Genomic DNA, 20,355 nt, shown 5'->3' on the forward strand with positions numbered 1-20,355 from the left:
TAAAATTTAATGTGTACTGAGGGAATAACAACAATGTAAAAATTTTAGAAACAAACCCAGAACTGGTCTTATTTCCTCTTTTGTCAGCCCTCATGTTCAGCATGTGTCAGTGAGAACCTCCAAGGAGCCAATCTAATTGTGCCTCAGTTCAGTCTGAAATGTGATTACTTGTCTGGGAGACACCCATCAGCAGGCAAAGCGAGTCATCTGTGGAGCAATGAGGTTAAAGTGATGGACGTGCATGAGTTCAGTAATTACAAATCACCAAATATTTTTCCCACATTGGAAATGGCAAAAACCCACTTCACATTAGACAGAATGCTTCATCTTGTCAGAGTGTCACTGAAAAGCCAAACTGTTAGCAGATGAAGGTTTCAGTTTGCTCAGTAATTCAGTTAATAATTATACAGCATTCAGCATGGCGGTGGAGTGAAACTGTGCAAAGCCACATTAGCAGCTAAATGAGCAGGAAACTCAATGTGACCGCCAATTAGTGAAAGTCAGCAAAGTAGATGGCATTAAAGATGTTTATACTTTTCCTTTTGCATCAGACCTGCTGTCCGAAGCACAGCAAATCATGCAGCAGCAAAAACAAACAAGTTCACAGTTCAGACACTTAAAAAAATATTTATTAACAGTGAAAACCTGAAATTCATACATAGTTGCAATGTGGCATAATCAAGAATTCAAATATATCTAAAGTGTACAGATTTCTTTTTAAAATCTGCTTCATCAATGTCCTGATTATACCCGATTGCTCAGCACGGAACCAGACATCAAGGCTGATGAAGTCCATCACCTGGCAAAATATAAAAGCTTCAGCATCGAGTGTTCCCCAATTTTCAGTTGCCACAGAGCACCTGGAGGCCTCTGTGGCGGATGTTACATTTAATGGCTGTTCTGGCTGATCTGAGGACTCATAACAAGCAACCAGTCAATGGTTTCCTCCAGGAAGCTCATGTTGTAGTGAGACGCTATGTTCTGAAACACCTTGATCTGCTCAGAGAAGCTCTATAGATGGGAGAAAAAAGAAAAACAAAGCAGCTCTGTGAAATGAGAACAATCACATTCTTTCATCACTAAACTGAATGATGCAATATGTTTGAGAGCAGAAACCTTGGCTGAGAACGTGAGGTCAAAGTCTCCAGCACATCCGCAGTAGACAGGCATGTTCGCTTCCTTCACCCCTTTACATTTGGTACACACCTGAAATCGCAAGAGTTATAAGCTGTGAGGCAGCATCAGGAGAGAAATGTGTCAAAGTGACACAGACTTAAAGAGCATGTAAGACAGGAAATCTAACTGGAAAATAGGGATTCACAATGACATTTGTATTATCATCAGAATTGGCTGTTAACAGCTTAAAAATAAAATATTGGCAATGTCACAAAATATGGCACATTTTACATTGCTAAAGAAGTTTTCTTACTTTTCTTGGTGAATGTGTACATTTGAAAAGCCTAAGTTTAAAATATGTTGATTCCACCATAGAGGAGACTTGAAATTCTCTACAATTAGTTAGAAAAATCAATGGCACTGAGAATCAGCTGACTCCTAAATTAAAAACCAGACCTACACAGCACCTTATTTAAAAATATTTAATTATATTACTAATAAGGTGCACCAAAATGCACTTCTGACAATGTTTGAGATGAGAAATAAGCCATACAGCTGCTGAATTTGTCTTGATTTTAGAGTTGTTCCCGCAGTTTCCAGACGTGGTGAGTGGTGGCTGGAGAACTACCCCTCAACTTTTTGTTTAAAAGTAGTGGGCAATGTGATGCGCTGTCTCTTGGAACGCTACCAGAGTTCATTGCACAGCTGTTTACAAAGACAATCAATCTGAAGCGTTGAAGTGACTCCTGAATCTAGAGGATATGAACCCTTACACTTTAACCTGCAGTGGGCAACTTTCAGTCTCTCTCTTCTGGTAGTGAGTGTAACAACGCAAAGACTGTAGTCATGTGCTTATGATGTGTGTCATCGCCAGCAAACGACTGCTTTTTTAGACTGTTATCTGTCATCTGAATGGCAAATTTTATTTTTTAATCTGGAGCTCTGCCAACACATGAATGTCACCACAAATGATACATTCAAAACTCTGGTATACAACAACTCTGGTTCTTATGGGTTTAAATAGCATTGCGGGGCATGGGCTCCAAAAGTAACAGATGTTAATTTATATGTAAAAGTCCTGCGCTTCAACTTTAACAACAGTAGTGCATGTCCTGATGCATTGCATTTGGCCTGATCTATTGACTATAAAGTATACAAGCATTGTTTTACTCACCAGGTCCTGCAGCGTGTAGCTCATCAGCTTCTTCTGCAGAGCCTCTACCAGAGCCATCTCAATAGACTCTGTCTCATACTGCGCCTGGCAGTTGGAGCAGAACCACTGGGGCAGAACTGATCCATCCTAAGAAGCACACAGCACAGTTCACCTCACTTAGATATCTAAATTCTAGCAGAAGATACCGTAATAAACTTCAAGCTGTTATCAGGTGATGCTCTTCTTTGCTCAGCTCTTACCTGAGCCACTGATGGGTCCTTGCAAAGGTCGAGGTCACGACAGAAATTGCAGAGGTGGCAGATGACTTCAGGCAGGATGTAGGAGTTACAGGGATCACGGAACTGGGCTTCCTCCGAAAACTCTCCAACGTCCACGAGACGCAGGAGGTCTCTCTTCAGTTTGTTCACCTGATTCACAATGTTGGCATCGAGAGAAAGCACCTGAAGAGAGAAGAAGTGGTGAGAAGTTTCAATAACTGGTGCATTAGCTTGAATGAAAATTGTTCAGAGCAGCAAGATGAAAAACCAACACATTACAGATGACAAGCACTTTGAAACGTGTTTGTTATTTTGTTGGTGTAATATTACTACTCCTTAATTTGGCAAGTATCAATCATGTGGTGTTTTGGTATACCTGGCAGACATATTTGATAAACTCCAGTGCTGGATTGTTGAGTGGTAGGTGCGAACCAGGCAGGATGGGGAACATCTCTGAGGTCTGGGTCACGCTCCTGGTACCAGTCACCTTTTTCTGGATTTTCTGGGTGATGGTGAAAAAGTTCTGCGTCAGCTCACTGGACACATATTCCTGGGAGAAGGAGATCATTCCTGTGGGAGAGAGTTTAGGACTTTACTGCGCCGTTTTTAAGAAACACAACAGAATTCTTCTTTAGCTGAAGCAGCCTCCAAAACCATCTTACCAGGAAGAGCACTCAAATCCCCGACTGCCTGCTGGGAAGCCTGGCTGTCTCCACGCCTCTTGACTGGCGTCGCTCCGGGAGCATTACGTCTCAGCTCCTCTTTCATGCTGTGGTAGACTGCTGCAATGTAGGCTGACATGGAAAAGGTGTGTGTAAGAGTTGGGAGTAGTTCATACCAGGACAAGCAAAGAAAAAAATCTGATGTTTTATTGTTTGTTTGTTTTTTGTTTACCCGAGACAATCATAAGAAAGTAATTCTGGCAGGAGGCGGTTTGGGGAAGATATTGCATGATATTCCAGTTGCTTTCAATCAACTCCTCTACTTCATCTGTCTCTCCGTCTCTGTCATCTTCCTCAGCATCCTCTTCATCTTCATCCTCACTGCCATCCTCATCTCCCTCTCCTTGCTTGCTTTTCTTCTGTTTGGCTCCTTCCTAAAAATGGCCATCAAGTTGGGAGAATAAGTACTGCAATCAGTAAACTATAGTTAAGAGTAAGAACAGAATAACTTTATTGTCTATTCCAAGTAGCAATGAATGAAAACAAACAGGTTTCAGTGAGGAGTACCTCTCCATACAAAATGCTGGAGGGCAGTTTGCCCTTCACACCGCCATAGTTGGCTGGGTCCATCCACAGCAGGAACTCCCAGCATCGTGAGAAGGAGATAGACAAAGAGTGGAAGATTTCTCTGGAATGTATGCTAGAAAAGAAACAGTTGGGGGGTGATTTGTTGGGGTTTCCAGTACATATAACGTGATAAAAATGTCAAAACTGATTTTTAAAAGATAATGAAATCAAGGAAAATATCCAGCAATGATTATTAGCAATAATGTTCACACATATAAAGCCAGTGTTGCTTGTTGTGTCAGAGAGGTTTAGAAATGCTGCTGTAATGCTTCCTGACAATATCACAATAACCACAATCCCAGAAGATACTTTGCGTCATGCAACAATTTTGGTTTGATACATCGGCATAATTTCACTTTTTTTTTTAAATTACTTCCATTAGTGTAATGAGTAATGCTTCTCCTTTAAGTTTGCTTTAGTGAAATCACTTCCTATAATGGAGACCACAACATCATCTAACAGTTCTAATGGGTAATTATGCCATTTCTGTTTGTTCTAGGTTTTATTTCAGACCATTGAAGACAAACAAACACTACCAGTCAGCAGTTTGGACACACCTTCTCATTCAATGGTTTTTATTTAATAATTTTGTGCATTGTTGATTAATACTGAAGATATCAAAACTATAAAAGAATGCATGTGGAATTATGTTGTAAACAAAAAGGTGTTGATCTTCAGTATTAATCTACAATGTAGAAAATAATACAAATAAATAAAAAGCATTGAATGAGATGGGGTGGTAGTGTATACAGTCAGTTATGGTAAATGTATCATTTTAACATTTTTAATGTGGGTCATTGCTCATTTAATATTAGTATTTTCATTTAAATTCCCCCTTCCTGAGTAGATTTTTATGGGAGAGGGTCTATAAAGTATTGACACATGCTTATATTAATTTCAAAAACAGGTCAGAAGTTAGAAGTGAATAAACTCAGAAACTAAGTTATAATAATTATAACAAGAAAGTACAAATGTCTGACCTGTTGGTGATGTATTCTACGTAGCCGATGGCATCATCTATCCTCCGCTTCTTAGTACACAAGATGATCCTGTTAAAGTTTCCATACACTACAGTTGAGCCCAGACGCTTGAACTCTGCAACCAACCTGACAGTAGAATAGAACGAGAGAATGATTAATGAGGGAACAGAGTACTGCAGCAGTTATGCATTCATCAGGAGGTGGGGACGTATGAAAAATGAAAACATCATGAGGATCATTTTGTCCAGTTTCCCGTAAGTTTAATCCAATTCAAAACCTGACATTAATAATATTTTACCCATCGACAGCACAGTTTATGTGCCTGAACCATGCAAATCACAAACTCAGTAAGCTGACTCACCCTCACTTGAACCTCTGCTCTCTGATATTCACAGGTGATTGATAGGCAATTTTCTGCCTTCTATGTAAAATCTATTTTACATATTTAGGTACAATAAGTAATTTTATTAAAATACTTTTATCAGTGTAAAAACTTAAACACTTTACTAAATCATGGAACAGAGCTAAATGAGATGAATATCAAAACCTGCCCCATCTGGTAAACTGTTAATGACACAGTAGTTTGCATTTAAACAAGTAAGAGATTTTACCATAATTTCAAAACAAGCTTTCAAGATGTGTCTAAAAAGTGACGGGTGGTTTTAGCAGTATAAAGGATGTGACACTCACTGGAGAAACACCTTCTTCATAATGTTGTGCAGCGTGCGGTGCAGTGCAGGGTCGTAGAGCAGTGAGTTTGGTGAGCGCAGCCAGCGGTAGAAGTGCATCACCTGGTTGTCGGCGTACACGTTGTGGTACTGTGTGATTTCTCTGACCCATCCAACCACCATGCTCTTCAAGATCCTGCTCATACAGCACAGAAAACGGTGGGTTGAGCAAAACATTAAACATGACTTGCCTGCTTTAACAGTGATGAACAAACAGTAGCATAACATGCTGAATACCTCAACAGAAATGTGAAGAGTTTTCATTTGCCTGACACACCTCTATTGCTAGACTGAATGAAAGCAGGATTCGACTGTTGTGCACAACAGGAGTTCACATACCTGAAGGTGTTGGAGCAGAGAGCAGTCTCATCGTAGCTAGCGAGAGCGCTGGCGCTCTGGTTTCCGGACATCATGTCCTCCAATGAGGCCTGCTGGATCACATCAAAACTGACGCCCAGACTGGATCCACCCTCCATGTCATTGACATGCTGCGACTGGAGGATGGTGTTTACAGCCAGACTCTGCAGGTCCAACTCCACACATACTGGAAGAAACACGACAATCCCTTTATGCAGAGAAAGACACCTTTAAAACAACTGTTCTTTTCTGTGAACTCCTGGTGTTTGTGTACCTGTGGAATAACATCCTTGAGCATTAATCTCCACGGAGCCCCTTTCATCACTTTCCATGACCAGACGACTGTCATCAGCCTCTTTTCCTCCGAGGTCGGGCCTGGCTGTGGGTGAAAGCCACAGCAGGTGGTTGTGTTTCCGCAGATGTCTTGCCAGGAACAGGTCTGATCCAAAGATTGACACATCCTGGGGCAAGTTTCCCACAGGCAGGTGGTAATACCTGAAAGTGAGATTTTAAAGGGATGTTTTAAAAATTCTAATGCTGTTTGACACTAAATTTGCCAACAAAAATGAACATAAAACACATTAGGCATCTAAGAGGCTGGTAGAGGATTTGAATTAAAATCAGCTGTTATAAGAAAAATAAAGACACGTCCATATTTTGTTAGATTGATTATGTTCATTTTGTCATCTTATTCTATTAGATTAGTGTTTCATTTTTTCCAGACAAATTAGTAAAGGTGAGTTTCTGAAAGATCTGTCAGAATCTGTCAAGCCGGTCACCTGATAAAAAGGTGACGTCATCACACGTCAGATGACGTTTCTGAGGAAGACTGTAGACGCAGTCGAAACATGTCAAGGTAAAAAACTCACCTTTACTAATTTGTTGGGAAAAAAAGGAAAGCTGATCTGATAGCCTCATGTGTTGTAGGAATATGAACACAGAGCTAGTGCTTAGCTCATACCTGGCCATGTCAAAAGCCTGTGACAGGCAGCTGTCCAGGTTGAGGTAGTGTCGGATCATGCGCCTGGCACCGTGGCGTTGCCAGTCCAGCACATTATAGCTGATCTCATCAACTACATGTACTGGAACAACTGGAAACTCCTCAAGCACTGGCATCCCTGCTGTCAATCGCCGCAACTCCCAGTTTGACTGCACAGCAATAAGGGTGGGTCCACGACGCTCCTCCTGGAAACAGACATTTACCAATTTACTCACATGAACACACCTTAAACATCTGTCTGTATTTCTACATGACCAGTGCATTTTACCTTGTAGTTCAGCAGAATGCGCTGCAGTGCCCTGGAGATAGCTTTCATGTCATTTTCAGCTCGAACCTCAAAGTTATGTTTTTCTGGAGGCAGAAGCTCTTCCGTTGTTTTCTCCAGCAGGGCGGTGCGTTCAGCTGTGTAGAGGTTACTCAGGTTGGGCATCTGGTTGCTTCGAACCTAAAAACACAAATTAGTGACACATGTTGAGCATTACTCTCTACAGCTGGAGAGCAATTTATTGTGATATCAGTATTGAGAGGAAAAGAGAAAACAAATACACAAACGTATGTGTAAAAACACCAACAAAATGTTTAAGTCATATTTAAAGAGTGATATTCCTCTCACCGTGTCCAGGACAAAGATGCTAGCTTTGCGTTGAGAGGGGATGAACAGGCCAAACAAAGCCTTGTGTCCCTGGCAGTGATGATACAAGTACATGTGGCGAACACTCCCTGAGAAGACACAGCAATGTAGAAAGTTGTCACACATAACAAAATCCATGTGCAGGATATAACAAATTCTTTCTATGTAATAGTCCACTGTTCCACCAGGAACTTTACCTTGAATCCACCCATGAATAAACCTTGATTGTTTAGGTAAATAGTAAATATTTCATGTAATAAGCTTCAAAACTGTACTAGATGGATTAACATTAAGTTATGGCATCTTCCTGCTGTCAGCACTTTCAAATCTAACCATGCCAATATTAAGTTAGAGTCAAAGCAAATGAGCAACAAAACAAACTAAACAAATAATCTCTGTAGGATCATTTAAAATTCAAGATAAACAGTGTCTTAGACAGGTCTTACCAGGTTCAAGGTAGCTGAACTGGGCAAGAGACCTTATTTCTAGATGCTCCAGATCAAAAGTATCCGCCTCCCTGCCGGCCAGATCCCTCACAACAAGCTTATTGACCATACAGACACATCCGAGCTGCACCAATGCACGAAACAGCAAGGGGACCTGAAAGGAAGGAGAGGTGCTTACATTAATGATGTATTTTGCCTAAAGCAATATATCAAAGCTGTATACATAGAAAGGCATTTTGCACATATTTGTACAATTATATATATGTATAATGTCATCACAATAAGGTCAGTAATGCTACACCGGACTCACAGACACACAGGTTGTGAAAATGCTAGAGAGGAATATATAGAAACCTGTGTTTCATAGACTCCTTCAATGTCTGGTGCAGAGAGGTCAGCGTTGATCTCATTGATGTGCTCCTGGTACATGTCCTCTGGTACACAGTACTCATAAAGATGGTACACCATGTTGGAGCGTGGCAGCATGCGGTTCACCTGAGGACACATGGTTGTGAAAATTCACTTCTTTAACTGATTATGGAGAAACATGCTTTCAGCATTCATGTATTTTTTTTTTTTTGCTGGATCTTCTCTTTGCATGCCTTTTTGTACGTAGGTCCCTCCTCTTGTTTTGGGACTTTCTGGTTGACGTAGAACACCCGTGGGATGTTGAGTTTCATACAGTGGAGGTCATTTCCAATCACAGCCCACAACTTATACAGACCAGGGTGACTCGTCTCTGCAATCTGAGAGAAAGAAAATATCACATTATTCACTATTTTCTTCTGATTTTGCTATTTGTTCAATTATTTGAGGATCATTATACGGTAACTTGTCCCCACCTGCACAATTTGCCACGGCATGTCCAGGATGCTGCGTGCTGTTCTGCGGAGGAAGCTTCCCAGGCCGGTGGTGGGGCCATCTCGGATCACTCCTCCACCGACGGGCTGAGCTTCGCCATCCAGAAGCCTCCTCCTCTTCTTTCTCTCCTTCCTCTGCCTCAGTTGCAGCTCCCACTTTTTCTTATGGTAACGCAGCCACACAAGGAGCTGTTCCTGCATAAACACACAGTCATTTTTAAACATGTATGAGAACATCCAGGAACAAATCTTAAATAGCTTCAAATTAGATTTATCAGTCGACTGGGAATTGGTAAGCCGACACTGCTGCTTTCGTACCCGTGTCGTTCCCATAGGTGGAGGTGGTCCCAGGATCTCTCTCCAGGACTGTGTGAGCTCGACGTCCTGAGACTCCACCTGGCTATCATCTCCCTGTGAAGCCCTCTTCCGCTTGGTGCTGATGAGGATGGCTGGCTGCAGGGGTTTGGGTGGCATCCCAAAGTCTTCTATGTCAGCGGCTTGGCCAGCTACATTAGACTGGCAGGCCACCTGAAAGAGGTGAGGGTATTTGGAGAAAAAAGGTGAATAATAGAGCAGACATGTGGGCTTGTGGTTGGAGACACTATTCTTTATCCAGGGTAAACTTACTGTGTCGATCATTTGATTTGATCATTTAATTTTGCTGCGAGGTGAACCTACCTGCCTCTTGCCTTCACTGGTGAACAGCTCACTAATTTTCTTTTGCTTGTAGATGTCATTTTTCTCCAGGAGTTTTTTGTGGAGCCAGTCGGGATGCCTCACTCTGGGAACCGGATTCTTCACCTGAAGTTCAACAGAAACAATTAAAATTCATGCCAAGATAAACCTGGGACATAAATTGAATGTTTTTTTTCTTGTTTAGTTTTTTTACCTGTTGCAGCGCAGCAGGGATGGTGATGATTTTCTGAATTGCGCTACCCAACCTCTCTATGTAATAGCTCCAGTCAAGGATCTGGAAAGGTCCAAAACGAACAAATTAAAATGACAGAAGATCACAAAATCAAATTTCATTCATGCAAAAACTGTTCCTCTGTTTTTTGTATCTAATAAATAACAACTCACAGAGCGGATGTCCAGGTCATGCAGGCTGGGCATCTTCAACCACTTACGAAGGAAATGCTTCTTCACACTGGGCTCTGCCTGGAAGATTGCCAGAGGAATGGCCCTGATGGAGACACAATCAGTCAATGTAAACCTCAAGGCTTTTACTTCTGTTAATATTGCAAAGTGTTTGTTTCCTACAGACATTTGATATTGGAGGAACAGTGCTGACATCGTTTTATTTGTTGACGTCAACACCAGAAATCGATTCTATCATACCAACCCGATCATATCTATCACTATAGTGTTCTTTTCAATAGGGGTGCAATTTTAGTATTTTTGTTATCGGTTAATCTGTTCATCTTTTTTTAATTAATCAGTTAATTGTTTGGTCTATTTATTGTTTATGAAAATGGTGAAAGATGTTAATCAGTGTCCCAAAGCCCAACATGACGTCCTCAAATGTCCTGTTTTGTCCACTAAGATATTCAGTTTACCATCACAGAGGAAAAAAAACAGAAAATATGGAAATTTAAGTAGCAGGAATCAGAGAAATTAGACTTGTTTTTCCCCTAATTAATCAATTATCTCAGTAGTAGGCAATTCATTTCATAATTGACAACTAATCAAATATTTGTTGTAACTCTACTTTTCAGCAAATATAGCAACCTAGTGAAATCTAACTAAAGCAAGTACATGAAGTTGTATTGTATCTATCATTGTAGGGTGGAGGTAATGTTACTGTTGAAAAAGTCAAAGCGTCTGCTGTGATACAGGCAGTGCCAACTGATAAAATGTATTTTCATCGCCACCGTGATATGAACACGTTGAAGAAGGACGGAAAGTCTTTTTATTCACATGCGCCATGCATTCACATTCAGCAAGCAAACGTTTTAACTATTAGATGGAGCCCTGGATAGACAGACCATGCATTCTGCTGTTCAGACACAGTCAAAAATGTGTAGTGTGATTTTGTGGTTTATCTGTAATATGAATGATGCTACAGTTCCAGCCTCAGGCAACCTTTATAGGATTGGAACCATCAAACACAGAATTACTGCATGAAAGTGGCATTTGGTTGCAAACAACCTCACGCTGTCCAGTATGGTAGTTTGAAAGTGGACTTTCAGAGCTGTTGCTTCACCTTTCTGTGACAGGGGAACCCTCAGGTTTTCGGGAGATGACATAGCGACAGCTCAAACCAGCGTCTTTAACCATCTGGTCTCCCAGGAACTCTGCCAGCCTCTTAGCTGTGCTGATAGATGTCGACTTCTGCTCTCCGTAGTCCTCAAGCTTTCTGGACATGGAGCGATTCTCTGAAATCAGTTCAAACAGCTCCGCATCTGGCATGTTGGCTGCCTGGAACACCAATGAAATAAGTCAATGGGCCTTTTGTTTTGAAGATAAGAATAGGAGTTCAAGTTTTCACTGAGTTTTATCTCTGAAAATGTTACTCATAAGGCAATAAAGAGCTGTTGCATAATAAAACTCAGCAACACATGTAACAAGCTACTGTTTTCCAGCTTTTGACCGTAGATGTTTACCTTGCTGTAAAGCACATCCAGCCAGTAGTCGGCCACTTTGGCCACAGATGCATAGACTTCTTCCAGAGTGGTACCTTTGAGGAAAGCTTCAAACACAGATGACTGAAAGATCTTAATGAGCTGAAGCTCTCCTCTTCTTTTCACTTCAAAACCCTTTAGCTCAGCCAGAGACCCATCCTCATTGAACACAGCATACCTTAAAAGAACAAAGGAACCTTGAATCCTTAAACTTGTTACAAGAGAAGAAACTAAATCTTACAGACCAGAATGTGATTATTAAATAATAGCAAACAAATAAAAACCGAACTATTGCTATACCTCTTCTTCAGCTTTTTCCCTTCCTCTTTCGAAGCAGGTAGGATCATTGCCAGATACGGACCGTCCACCTCGAAGAAGATGCTGTTCTCTGATCTGATGTTGTAAGTGAGGGATGCTGGCTCGACCAACTCATGGTACTGATCGTTTGTGAATCCCTCCTTCACCAAGATGTTCAGCATGGCCCCGGGGTAGGAGATGGTCACCTTGGGCTTCTTCTCATTACTGGTCCTTACAACAAAGTTCTCAGGGAAGGTGTTGGGGAGAACACACCAGATACCATCGGTGTCCAACTCAAGAGGCCTCCTGAATCACAGAGAAGTGGACATTTATTGTTTTTCGGCTGAGTAACCTGATCTGCAACATCTGGTATTTTAAATGCAGGTTACAGGAAAAAAAAGTGAGATAAAAACCATTATGTGGAAGTTGGATTCAAAACAACATTTTGGCAAAGAACTGCTGATGAAACATTCCCATACAAGTCAGTGGATCTCTTCCAGTCTCTTCTTAACTGACCCTGCACTGATCAAGAAGGTACTTTCTGTAATCAGACATCGCATTATCATTATGATACTTACCCTATTTGTTCGATGAGCTCTCTGGCCTGAGTGATGATGTTGGCTCCAGTGTAGCACACAATACCAGCCATCTCCATGGAGTACCAGCGGGCCCTAATGGAGACACAAAGACAGCACAGACGACGTCAGGCCACTCAGCGCTGACTGATTTCACAGCAGTAAAAGGCTTTAGAGCTCAAGTAACAGTGCAACTGGATATCTGATGAGTGAAAGATGAAAACTGTAGTTGACTCATACCCTTTTCTCATGACGTAGCCATAGAAAGAGTTGAGAATGCATTTGTGAGCCAGCTGAAGAGACTCGTACAGGATCTCCATGTTTTTGCAGCGCTTCACCTCAGCAGCATCTCCGCTGTCCTGAGCTGATGACAGTTTCTTCTTCCACACCTTAAGCAATGATGAGGCAAAGAACAATGACTTTACAGCAAATAATTCTAACGAAGACTAGAATTTAAATGAAAGAGAGTTTAAAGACTAAACAACTGAAGAGATTCATACAGACCTTATGAAGGCCTTTGAATTCGTAACGTCGATCTCTGAAAGCTCTGACAGTGTCAACATAGAAGGAGTTTTCTCTCTGGCAGATGGTGGTAACTCGCTCCTCCAGCCTGGTGACGTGTACCTTCTTATAGGCCTTCTTACAGTAGTCTGGTAATCGGAAAAAAACAAGTCTTGCTCTGCTTTTGAAGCTTAGATTGCTTATACGCAAAATCTAATCAAAATCAAAGAAGTACCTGCCAGCCGTTTCTTCTCATGTTTGGCCTGCTCCTCCCTGTTGAGACTGTGGAAGGCCCGAGGTGGACCGTTGGGGAAAAACGGTGGGAATTTCTCAGACTCAAGCTGCTGTTGGATGCGGTGGAACTCACTGCGACTGGCAGGCACTGCAGACAGAGCAAAAAAAAAAAAAAAAAGGTTGTGCAAATTCAGTTCACAATAACATTTTTATAACCAGAAGAAGAGAATTTTACAACAATGACTTACTGATTTCCCCTCTCCATTGCCAGGTCATCCTCCTCTGACAGGTGGCGCCGGGTTTGTTGAAGTCACAGGCAGCACAAGTTGCCTCATCAACCATAGCTGATGGCTAAAAATAAAAGTATAAAAATAAAACAGAGAATTTCAAGCATTTCTACATGTTATCCCATGCATTTTCTTGTATTTTACCTGCAGGCGGTTGGTGAGAATGATGTTGGGGTACATCGCTCCAACATCCAGATGGTAGATGAGGGGGCATTCGATCCTGTTTGGAACCTCCTTCAGGGAAGTCAGCTTCTTTTTGATTTCATCGCAGACCTACAAAAATACCATCAGAGATATTTAATAATTTTATACTGAAAATGCTGGGTGACAATACAAAAAAGAAACCCCTTACAAAAATAAAATGTTTGCAACAAATGTGGTCACTGGTAGTTTACTCCTAGTGCTAAAGATCTTGTTTACATGTTTGCCTTTGGTTTCAAACACATCAGTTTATGTTTGCCATAGATAGCATTTATTGCAGACAGTTGTAGTTAACCTTCAGCAATGTTGCTGCACATTTGCAGCAAGGTCAAATAATCAAAAGCAAATTAGAGCTGTGACAAACTTGCACTAGATTCCTGCCTGACTTTATGCAAAACAGCTGAAGTGTTTACTGTTTGGAGCAAGTTTGTGACTAATTCCTTTTATGTAGATTTCACATATTTAATGGAAAACCTGTCCAAGGTGAACCCTGCCTTCATCCTAAGTCATGGACTCGGGCTTCATCCAACAGTCCAAAGACACGTATGGTAGGTTAACAGGTTCTAAACCGGTTAAAGATGTGATTATGAGCACGAATGGCTGTCAGCCAGTGTTAGCTGAGATAGTCTCCAGTCACCCTATGACTAGTGGCTGTACCTGATTGGACTGTTTGTCATACTTTTTTCAGGAGCTGGAAGTACATCACAACTTTGCCACAAACCTACTTTACCTATACAAACTTAAACTTGATGCAAATTTGCAGTGACATTGCCAAAGGGTAACCACATCTGTCTGCCAAAAATCAAAACTATTTTTACACGGGACACAGCATGGACAAAATGAAAAGTCAGCATACCTCATTAAAGTTGGTGACTTGTTCCAAAGGGATCTTCTCCTCTTCCTCAATGGCGTGACGCATCGTTCTCTCTACTCTTTGCATCAGGAAGTCAAATGCAGCTGGGTTCTGTTAACAAACCAAACTGTCACATTTTAAGCAGACAAGCATGATGTATGAGATTAGCATTTAAAAAAAAAATCATCTCCACTATACCATTTTGAAACGGCAGGGGATGTCACTGCGAAACACTCCAGACTCCAACGCCTCCACGTGGCCACCCACGTAGGTCTCAGAGTCCATGACGTGGCCGTCGTCTGTCAGTTTGTTGAAGACCTGCTCCTGCTTGTTGGGGAAGATGATGTTGGCATGGAAGGCCTGCACCATGAGCAAGGCTTCACACAGAGTCCCAGAGCCTTTACGCAGCACCTGGTGACAGAGAGACAACGCGAAAAAAATAAATGAGTAATCAGTAAAATGCATTGTGTTTTTGGATTTCAGTCTCCTTTTGCAACACATGTTAGACAGACCTCATCAGGCTCCATGGGGATGATGGTGCACAGAGCAAAGATGAAGGGGTGAACGTATTTCATGTACAGGTAATAGGTGGCCACAGCATCTGACACAGAGTAGGTTGCTAAAGTCTAACAGAAAGACAGAAGAAAAAGTCAGTGAAATTGAAAACAGTTAAGGTCTTTATATTCCAGGCTGTGAAAACTGAAGTGCTGTACCTGTGGTTCCTCAGTTGCCATGCGGCACATCTCCTCTGGATCCAGCTCCACTGGATCGTAGCCCAGTTTAGCCTTTGCTGCTGCCTTCAGATTGTGACTTCCAACTGGCAAGTAGCTGTCTCTCTTTACCCACCTGGAGGAAAATGGTGAAAAAGGTCAAATCAGTGTTTCACAACAGCCGCAATGATGTCCGAAAGATCTTCAGCTTTGTCAACAGACTATATATATAATCTTTACATGACTGTGTTAGATGAGTAAATTAAACTACAGGGAATACACAATTTTAATAGGTTACAATTTAAGAATTTTGACTTGTTTCTTTAAAAGAATTCTCAAACTGATTCATCAATTATTAAAATAGTTGACAACAAATCAATTATTCGATGTAGATCTAATTTAATCACACTGATGTAATTTTAACAGTGTCACAGGCGTGCACACCTTAAGCAGTCCATGTGGATGGCCTGACTGGACTTGTACTCTCCCTGGCTGTCCTTCTGGAAGCCAATCTCCCTGTGCATGCTCAGTCCATGGAGGGCAGCACGAGTCTCAACAAAAGGCCTTGAGAGAATCAAAACGGTATGAGAGGTGGGGGAGTGAGATGAAAACATGATGGTATAAGCAGTTTCTGGAAACAGCAAAATAACAGCTCACCAGTCAAAGAAGTCTCCATTGTAGGTGACAAAGATGTTTGGCTTTGTTTCTTGAACGTGATCAAACCAGCGCTGAATGAGAGCAGCCTGCAACCATGTTATAACATGTTATTACACTCACACCATCATACAGGGTTGCATTATATAATCAAGTGTCTATTTTGTAAATTGTGCTGAAGCATCTGCACAGTTATTAAGCCACAAACCTCATCGTCCTCATTAAAAACAGTGAAAGGCCCTTCATATTCAGGCTTGGGAGTGAACTCAAAATCCTCAATGTTCTCAGAGACAATCTCTCGGTTTGTGATTAGAAATCCCTATAAAATATAAAAATAAACTAAATATAATAAACTTGTATAATATGAAGGATAACATAAAACATGTAAATGGGATAAAACTCACCTGTCCATCAATCATGTAGGAGATCATCATAATCTGATCCGTCTCTGCATCTGGGAATTTCAGTGGCAGTTTGGTGGTTTCAATATCAAAAGCCAAAACAACAGGATCCTAAAAGAACAAATAAACATAGTTTGATGAAAAAGTTCTGACACAAAGACATCTTTCTGCATAATTAAACACAGATAAGGCATTTTATTTTACTGTGTAAATAACTAAATCATCGTACTGGTCGCTCCACAAGATCATCCCTCCGTACAATCTCTGGCGGGTAAGCGCTGCCTCTATATCGAACATTGTACCAGTGAGCCTGAGAAGGAAAGTCAGTGAAGATTAGAGAAATAGGTGCAGGATTTCTACAACTCTGGGACAACAGACAGCTATTCTTACCACATGGATCTTAAGGTCAATGGACAGTCGCACATGGTAAGGCACATCAAACTCTCTCATGTCCACTATGTTGTCTAACTGATCTGAAATACTCTTGGACATGCAGTCTTCATCTGCTGAGGTCACGTTGCCACCTGATAAGGCGCTAAAAAAAAAACACAAACGGCATCCACAGGTCATTATAAAACTGTGAATTTCAGGGTGAACCTTATTAGAATCTAAAGGGAAAAGTGATACCTGGATAACATTGAGGTGTAAGCATCATTGGACTGCTCCCTCTCTCTGTTTTTGCGTACCGCCGGGGAAATTTCACGCTTAACTTTGACAAGGTCGTCCACAGTGTTGAATGACAGCTTGATGTAGTTTCTCTTTAGTCCCACTAGATGATTTGGCTGCAGGAGAACAAGTCAGCATTTCTGTGTTTTAGAATCTACATCAAAATAACACAGCCATAGGTGAAGATGTTAGGGGGGTACACAGGTGATTTGTCCCCCACAATATTTAGGAAAATACACATTGACTTTCATTTTGAAAAAATGCTGCAATGTTACTTATACACGCAACAATGCCTTCAACAGGGATTGCTCTGTAACAAATATAAACACTGTTTTAAGCAGTTATGGCTAAAGTATGTTGTAGTGTTGTTTTCAATAAAGCTTCACCAATATAATTGAGATGTACAGGATTCCTAAAAATCATCCCAGAACACACATATGGGTGATATGTTTGTGTGTCTATAAATAAATACAATCAAATACATTTATTAGTGATGTGAAAAGGTGACATACATTTATTTTCCCAAAGAAAATAAGCAAGAGTACAGAGTAAGCTAAATCAGGCCTGTATTGTGTGTTGACTAGAAAAGGTGATGTACAGAATGATAAATATTTGATAGGAATACAGAAAGCCTGAGAGCCATAATGCTTTATGTTTTGCTTTATATACGAAATAGTCACTTAGTCGTTTTGTTTTGATAAATAAACATGTTTCCACCATAAATTCATGTAGAAATGGTGATAAATAAAAACTCATTAGAATGCAGAAAATTAAGCTCAAAATTTTAGACCCTGAATGTGTCCAATCCTCCAGTCTTCTCGATGTGATTTTAGTTACACAACAAGACTCAATTTAATGCTTTCACAGTACAGTAAAAACACAACTCTCACCAGGTCCAGGTCCTCTTTTGGGAGAATTTCAAGCTTTGCCACCTTCCCTTGGAACTTCTTAGACAAGTATGAGATGACTTCTCTCTCACAGTTCTGTAAAAGAACATTGTAATGAATGAAAAAGTTTTTTAACATGGTATCACAACCAAATCCCAGTCACTGACTTACCTTTTTAGTAGCAATGTAAAAATATGGCTTGAAGGGGAGAGCCACCTGCAGACAGGAAGAATATGTTAGAGCAAAGGAAAAGTTCAGGGTTTTCAATGATTTTTGGCTGCTGTTTGTGATATTTTATTTTTACACATTGATTTGGCAATTTTTTACTCAGGTTTCCTTCTTAATTTATTGCACATACATATTTTCTTGTTGCCTGTCTCATACCATTCACAGTACTTTAGTCTACTCTGTTTTAAAATGAGTTATACAAGTAAAACTGATTTGGTATTCAATTGTCTCATAGGCAGGACGCACCTTGAACCTGTTTCCATCTTCCTGTATGAAATAATAGTCCACAGCACTGATCATCCTCTTGTCTTCATCTAGGATCTCTGTCTGATAAAGCAGAAAAGCACAAAGTGTTTAGTGTGACTTCTTCCGACTCGGCTCAGCAGAACACAGATCACTGTGTACACTTACAGGCAGAGCCTCGGTGATATATTGAATGGCCAATATGATCACTAATATATTGGAATCAATGTATATGTTCAAACAAGTTAGGCAGGATAGAATAAAACTCTATTAACCCCAAAGGAAATTCTTCTGCCAGATATTGCTCAGAAAAACAAAATGACATAAGAAAAGTAGCATCTAATAGAAAAGTTATACGGTACCAATACACACACACACACACACACACACACACACACACACACACACACATATATATTACACTTACAATTGAAATTATTGCATCTGAAAAATTACATATTGCACATTACAGTGACATGACAGTGAAACAATGCACATATAAATTAAATGTTACACATAATACTGAAACTAATATGGCACAAACTTTTAATAAAAGTAACATTGCACATGAATTTGTTGTCTAAAATACACTGAGCAGCACATGCAGCAGAGCAGGCAGTGGTGTGGAGTCAAGTGGTGCCTTGATGGAAAGTTGCTAATTAAAACACATTGCTGGAAAGTAAATAAACAACGGTCCCTTCACTTTTTGGTTTTCATTCTATCTAACATCTCTAAAATCAGCGTGGTCACAGTTCGGCCTCTGCTTACTGGGTGCATGTTGATCAACCAGCCTGTTTTCTCTCCCGGCTCCTTCATCCTGTCGAATCCGAAGCGGGCGTCCATCTCGTCGGTGAACTGGCTGCGCTCCAGCCGCTTGAGGGCCGACATCCCGGAGCCATCATCCCTGGTTCAAACATAACAACCACGTTAAATTCTCTTATTACATTTGTCATCTATTAACCTGCTTAATAAATACATTTTTACGTCCGTAGAACCACTTAAAGCCAACTTACTGGTTGTCTGGATCTCCTCCACCCTGTCCTCGGTCCGCTCTGTACCGTCCGCTGTTCTGCAGAACCATCTTCTGTCACCGTGTTCCGGCCCAAACACGGAGAAATAAACCGAACACCCGCTCAGTTCTCAAACATATACGAGTAAATCCGCATTTGAAAGGACTCTGCTGATATTTCAGAGGTCTGTCTTCCCGTCTTTCTCTCGCTGTCACGCTCTGTTTTCTTATTTTGGCGCGTTCCTGCAGTTGCCGCGAGAGCAGCGCTGAGAACCGGAAGAACGAAGATAGTTTATTGCACAGATGAATCACCCGAACAGAAAAACTCCGCACCGTTTCACGTCCTCACTTCACCCCGTCCAACTGAATGCTGCATTCAAGTCACTGTGAGGTCGATGTAATTATCAGTTTCTCACATTTAAATGATTGTATCCCTTTTTTGTGTAATATCAGGCAACTCAAGGCAGCTGTATTTTTTGTTGTTGTTGTTTTTCACAATGCAATGCTCCATCCAGTAAATTGTGGTTTTACTTTGAACAACAAAACCTGTATATCACTGCTTTTGAGGTATTTTTTGGAATAAGTGCAAGGTCAAATAAATTACACCCTACTGGAAAATCCAACTTTCCCAGTCAAATACAAACATCAAAGCATTGTAGAGGTGCCTAATCAATATTATGTTAAATTCCGAAAAATACAGACAAATAGGGATGCATTACATCAGCCAGTTAGGCCAACCAACGAGGATGGTGGTACTACAAGAAGACCATTACTTTGACTTTGGAGGAACGTTCCTTGAACATCTACTTGTGATCAAGTGCACAATCTCTACTTTTGAGGGAAGACGTCCCCACTGACATCAGGTAAGAGACCCCTCATGGACATAAACAACTTCTAGCTTTGTTAATGGTAGATTTGTAATAAATTATATACACTATTATCCATTATGTTAACATACAGGCTAAAACCAGCAATTTAAAGTGTAATATTGTCCGTCTAAAACGCTAACTAGCTAACTCTATGTTAAGCTACTAGTGTTGTGCTACGTTAGCTTGCTGTAGCTTTAGCCAGCTAGCTTGTTGGCTAAACTACTGATTTGACATTATTTTATATTATTTCAATATTTTATTCATGTATTTAACCCTTAGAT

General features: G+C 40.8%; 1 protein-coding gene across 1 annotated transcript; it reads right to left on the reverse strand.

Moving 5' to 3' along the window:
* Positions 1 to 611: 611 nt before the first annotated feature.
* pole (polymerase (DNA directed), epsilon) lies at positions 612 to 19,457 on the reverse strand. The gene is made up of 48 exons (XM_023269880.3): positions 19,210 to 19,457; positions 18,965 to 19,100; positions 18,200 to 18,280; positions 17,897 to 17,941; positions 17,729 to 17,821; positions 16,800 to 16,954; positions 16,563 to 16,707; positions 16,402 to 16,482; positions 16,176 to 16,283; positions 15,980 to 16,090; positions 15,775 to 15,860; positions 15,562 to 15,681; positions 15,121 to 15,253; positions 14,920 to 15,033; positions 14,606 to 14,818; positions 14,411 to 14,518; positions 13,498 to 13,626; positions 13,315 to 13,417; positions 13,068 to 13,214; positions 12,836 to 12,981; positions 12,572 to 12,720; positions 12,335 to 12,427; positions 11,760 to 12,062; positions 11,442 to 11,637; positions 11,042 to 11,256; positions 9,919 to 10,021; positions 9,728 to 9,808; positions 9,517 to 9,639; positions 9,157 to 9,366; positions 8,821 to 9,033; positions 8,581 to 8,724; positions 8,333 to 8,473; positions 7,979 to 8,132; positions 7,515 to 7,621; positions 7,170 to 7,346; positions 6,863 to 7,086; positions 6,176 to 6,396; positions 5,884 to 6,088; positions 5,507 to 5,680; positions 4,817 to 4,942; positions 3,777 to 3,909; positions 3,442 to 3,643; positions 3,210 to 3,341; positions 2,924 to 3,117; positions 2,530 to 2,730; positions 2,291 to 2,416; positions 1,117 to 1,206; positions 612 to 1,011 (listed from the first exon to the last, which is right to left on the reverse strand). The coding sequence occupies exons 1-48, from the start codon at positions 19,275 to 19,277 to the stop codon at positions 889 to 891; spliced, it is 6,882 nt and encodes a 2,293-aa protein (XP_023125648.2). The 5' UTR covers positions 19,278 to 19,457; the 3' UTR covers positions 612 to 888.
* Between the last annotated feature and the right edge of the window lie 898 nt (positions 19,458 to 20,355).

The sequence above is a fragment of the Amphiprion ocellaris genome, chromosome 6 (assembly GCF_022539595.1).
Source record: "Amphiprion ocellaris isolate individual 3 ecotype Okinawa chromosome 6, ASM2253959v1, whole genome shotgun sequence".
Taxonomy (NCBI): domain Eukaryota; kingdom Metazoa; phylum Chordata; class Actinopteri; family Pomacentridae; genus Amphiprion; species Amphiprion ocellaris.

Bases quoted from the DNA above. Each gene is read 5' to 3' on its own strand.
- pole (XM_023269880.3), bottom strand. From the start codon at position 19,277: ATGGTTCTGCAGAACAGCGGACGGTACAGAGCGGACCGAGGACAGGGT. The intron at 11,638-11,759 runs GTATAGCAATAG...TGTTCTTTTAAG, and splicing joins GGGAAAAAGCTGAAGAAGAG to GTATGCTGTGTTCAATGAGG. The intron at 9,809-9,918 runs GTGAGTTGTTAT...GGACCTTTCCAG, and splicing joins ATGACCTGGACATCCGCTCT to ATCCTTGACTGGAGCTATTA.